Below are 3,490 nucleotides of genomic sequence, written 5' to 3'. Positions count from 1 at the left end.
ATATTTTATCCTCGATTAATATTTTTGTTACAGAAATCAGCTGATTAAAACGTAAAATTGCTAATTAATTCTTAAAATAAGAATATGTTATAACATTTAAAATAATAATATGTTTTAAATCATGTATTATAATTCCTTAAATTCGATTAATATTTATAACAGCTATCAGTTGATTTCTGTCAAAAAATATTAATCGCACAGATAAGGCATTATAACATATTATTTATAACATTATTATATTAAATTTTATAACATATTTTTATGTTAAAATTTAATTAGCAATGTAATGCTTTAATCATCTGATTTCTATCAAAAAATATTAACCAAGTTTAAACAAACTTTATATAAAAATATTAATTTTTTATTTAAAATCGAGGAATGGCGTAACGCGCGCTTTTGTTATTCTAATCTTTTTCTAAAAAAGACATTAAGTCGATTCTCGCAAGTATTTTTGCCTTTTTTCCGCCAAAATATTAATCAAGTTTAAAGTATAATAACATATTATTTAAAACATTATTTTATTTTACTTTTTGGACTAACTGTCAAACTGCTAATTGCTAACCCTCGCGATGACAGCCTTTCGATGCTACGAATATAACACACAACGCGAATGTCAAAAATATTAATTAAGCTTAAAGTATTATCACATATTATTTAAAACATTATTATTTTATTTTATTTTATTTTGGTCAAACTGCTAACTGTTAACCCTCGCGATGACAGTCTTTCGATGCTACGAATATAACACACAACGCGAATCGACAGAGAACCAATCAGCATTGCGGAAAAGAGGCAACAATACTTCGAGACTTTCGAGAATCGACTTAACATGCACTTTTTAGAAATGGATGAATTTTTAATTTACGAGTATCATCAATTTGTAAAAATTATTTAGCATTATTTAATAAATTTAATTTAATTTAAAACAGTAGGTTATGTATCCCATATGTGCCACGTGTCTCTTAAGACGTTCGAAAAATCGTCCGAGTTAATAGGAATACATGTTATGCAAAGAGGTTGTTCAAAGTAACGTCGGTAATGAAGGTTGGTAAATTATCGACGTTATTATCGATAAATTACCAACCTCTATTACCGACGTTACTTCGATCAACCTCTTTGCATAACATGTATTCCTATTAACTCAGACGATTTTTCGGACCTGAAAAGACACATATTGCTACACTATACCTCTTCGCAAAATATGTTAACCTATTAACTCAGACAATTTTTCGAGCGCAATTATATTATTGCTCGTTAACTATTTATCTCTTCGCAAAATATAATCTATTAATTTAGATGAATTATCGAAGATATTAAAAGACTCGTATTATTGCACGTTAATTGCATTAATAATTATCTGTAAATTAATAACAAAAATATATGAAAACTGATTTTTCTCGCAGATTCTGCATCTGAATAAGCGCAAGAGTCCTGAGATTATAAATCAAATAAATAAATAAAAATCGCTAATCGACAAGCCGTTAAATGAAAAATAGAATTAGTAAGAAATTAGTAGAATTAATGATGTTTTATTATTATTAAATGTATATTTTTCTGTTTTCTGTACAATTTATTGTAATCACGGTCTTGCATAAATAAAAATAAATTAAATTATATATTACAATAAAAAAATATAAATAATAAAAATAAATAATAGATATATATTTATATTATAAATAAAATATAAAATACATTATTATATTATTTTTTTACGTATTATTAATCAATAATAATTTTAATAAATCGTGTATTGGATTTCTCGCGCATGCGCGTGGAATTTATATTACATATTCATATATATATTGAATTTGTGAAAATATATTTATTAAATATAAAATATTTATTTCGTTAAAAGACGTCACGTTACCAAAAATAAAGATACCAATTTGTCAATTTTGGTCACGTGACGTCTTATGCCGCTAAAAATGAGTGTCGAGCGTCAGCATGAAAAGGCACCTTAACTCTAGTTGCAATGTTTCCTGTGAGGACGCTAATGTACACTGTTTTTCACGCTGTGCAACAAATTTCCGCAAGAAATATCAACCTTCAATAAGATCTCATTCTTATAGTCTATAATATTGTATATATATATCAGTGTGTCGTTTAAATATTAAATTATTGATCATAAATGTTTATTGCTTTTTATTGAAATGGAAGTTGTCAATCAAACCGATACTATCGACGAGAGGTACGTATACAAGTGTATTATTATTATGTACGCAAATATGTATACAAGTGTATATTTAATTTATATATTATATATTATGTGTGTATACAAGTATATATTTAATTTTTAAACAGAATTTATGTTATTTATTCATCAAAAGTTTCATTATTTTTGTTATAACTTCTAACTAGTAATAACTTTTATCTCTTTCTTTCTCTTGTCAAATATCTTGTCAAAATAAATGTTTTTATATAGTGCAGACGAAAATACAATGAACGACGAAACTATTGGTGTAGTTTTGGAAGAGGCAGAGATAGTGGACTGCGATGCTGAGGTAGAGGCTGATGATGACAACGTACAGTATCATCTGTATGCGATAAACAGAGGTGACAATACAGTGGCGTACAAAGTTATGCAAGTCAGCAACAATCACAGAGAGAACAATGAAGTTTCGATAGCCACCCCTGTGAATAATACTGTGCAAGTTTTGGCTTCTCCCTTAAATGGACAACTCTATGTACTCAGCAATGGCAACGATGTTGTAACATCAGAGACATCTGCAAGAGCAGCCACACCACGTGTAACCAAATTGCAGCTAGAAGGATCGCAGAATATTATTACAAATGTAAAAAAGGTACTGCATTTTAGGTTATTGTTATTTTTCTACTCGGAAATATGAATTATATTATCTTTATAGAGGGACGAAAGGCGAAGAGTAACACACAATGAAGTTGAGAGACGTAGAAGAGATAAAATTAACAATTGGATTAGTAAATTGGGGAAGCTCCTGGCGGATTGCGATCAAAATGTGAATAAAGAGGGAGATGCAAAAGGAAATTTTGAACCACAAGTATGATATTTGCAAATTCTTAAATTAATATTTCGACAATTTAGTAGAAATGAGTTTTCTATTATTTTTTTCTAACGATAATTCCCTAATTTATTTATAGAGCAAAGGAGGTATACTAGCACGAGCTTGTGACTACATTACAGAATTAAGAGAAGCTCAAGAAAAACTATCCCAGAGTATGGATGAAAGCGCACAATTGATGGAAGAAGCTAAGACTCTTCGACAAGTTGTAAGCCAATTGAGAGAGGAAAATTCAAAATTAAAAGTCCAAATTTCAAAACAAGGTAATGCATTTATACTCGGTACTTAGATTAAGATTTTGTCAAGACCAAAATCTTGTTATTAGTGTTATTTTATGTTAGTTATAAATATATCCTTTTTTTTATTGCATTATATAAAAAAATTCAAAAAAAGAAAACATGAATAAGAATAAATGAATAAAGTGTAATAGTTACAAAATGTTTATTTACATA

The 3,490-nt window shown here is 28.0% G+C and overlaps 1 protein-coding gene across 3 annotated transcripts; it reads left to right on the top strand.

The window, feature by feature from the left end:
- Nucleotides 1–1,974: 1,974 nt before the first annotated feature.
- On the top strand, nt 1,975–3,490 carry LOC145936624 (uncharacterized). Of its 3 annotated transcripts, none has more exons than XM_083038974.1 (4): nt 1,975–2,188; nt 2,428–2,801; nt 2,865–3,017; nt 3,118–3,490. In XM_083038974.1, exons 2-4 carry the CDS (start codon nt 2,439–2,441, stop codon nt 3,325–3,327), a joined length of 726 nt encoding a protein of 241 aa, XP_082895100.1. In that variant the 5' UTR covers nt 1,975–2,188; nt 2,428–2,438; the 3' UTR covers nt 3,328–3,490. The 3 variants fall into 3 exon arrangements, with proteins under 3 accessions (XP_082895100.1, XP_082895099.1, XP_082895098.1); XM_083038973.1 differs by having other exon boundaries at nt 2,423–2,792; XM_083038972.1 differs by having other exon boundaries at nt 2,423–2,801.

This window comes from Prenolepis imparis, unplaced genomic scaffold (genome assembly GCF_030444845.1).
Source record: "Prenolepis imparis isolate NDT839.2.m4 unplaced genomic scaffold, iyPreImpa1.0 SCAF_5, whole genome shotgun sequence".
Classification (NCBI taxonomy): Eukaryota; Metazoa; Arthropoda; class Insecta; order Hymenoptera; family Formicidae; genus Prenolepis; species Prenolepis imparis.
Note: the sequence above shows the minus strand (reverse complement) of the source record. Positions and strands in the feature narration are given on the sequence as shown.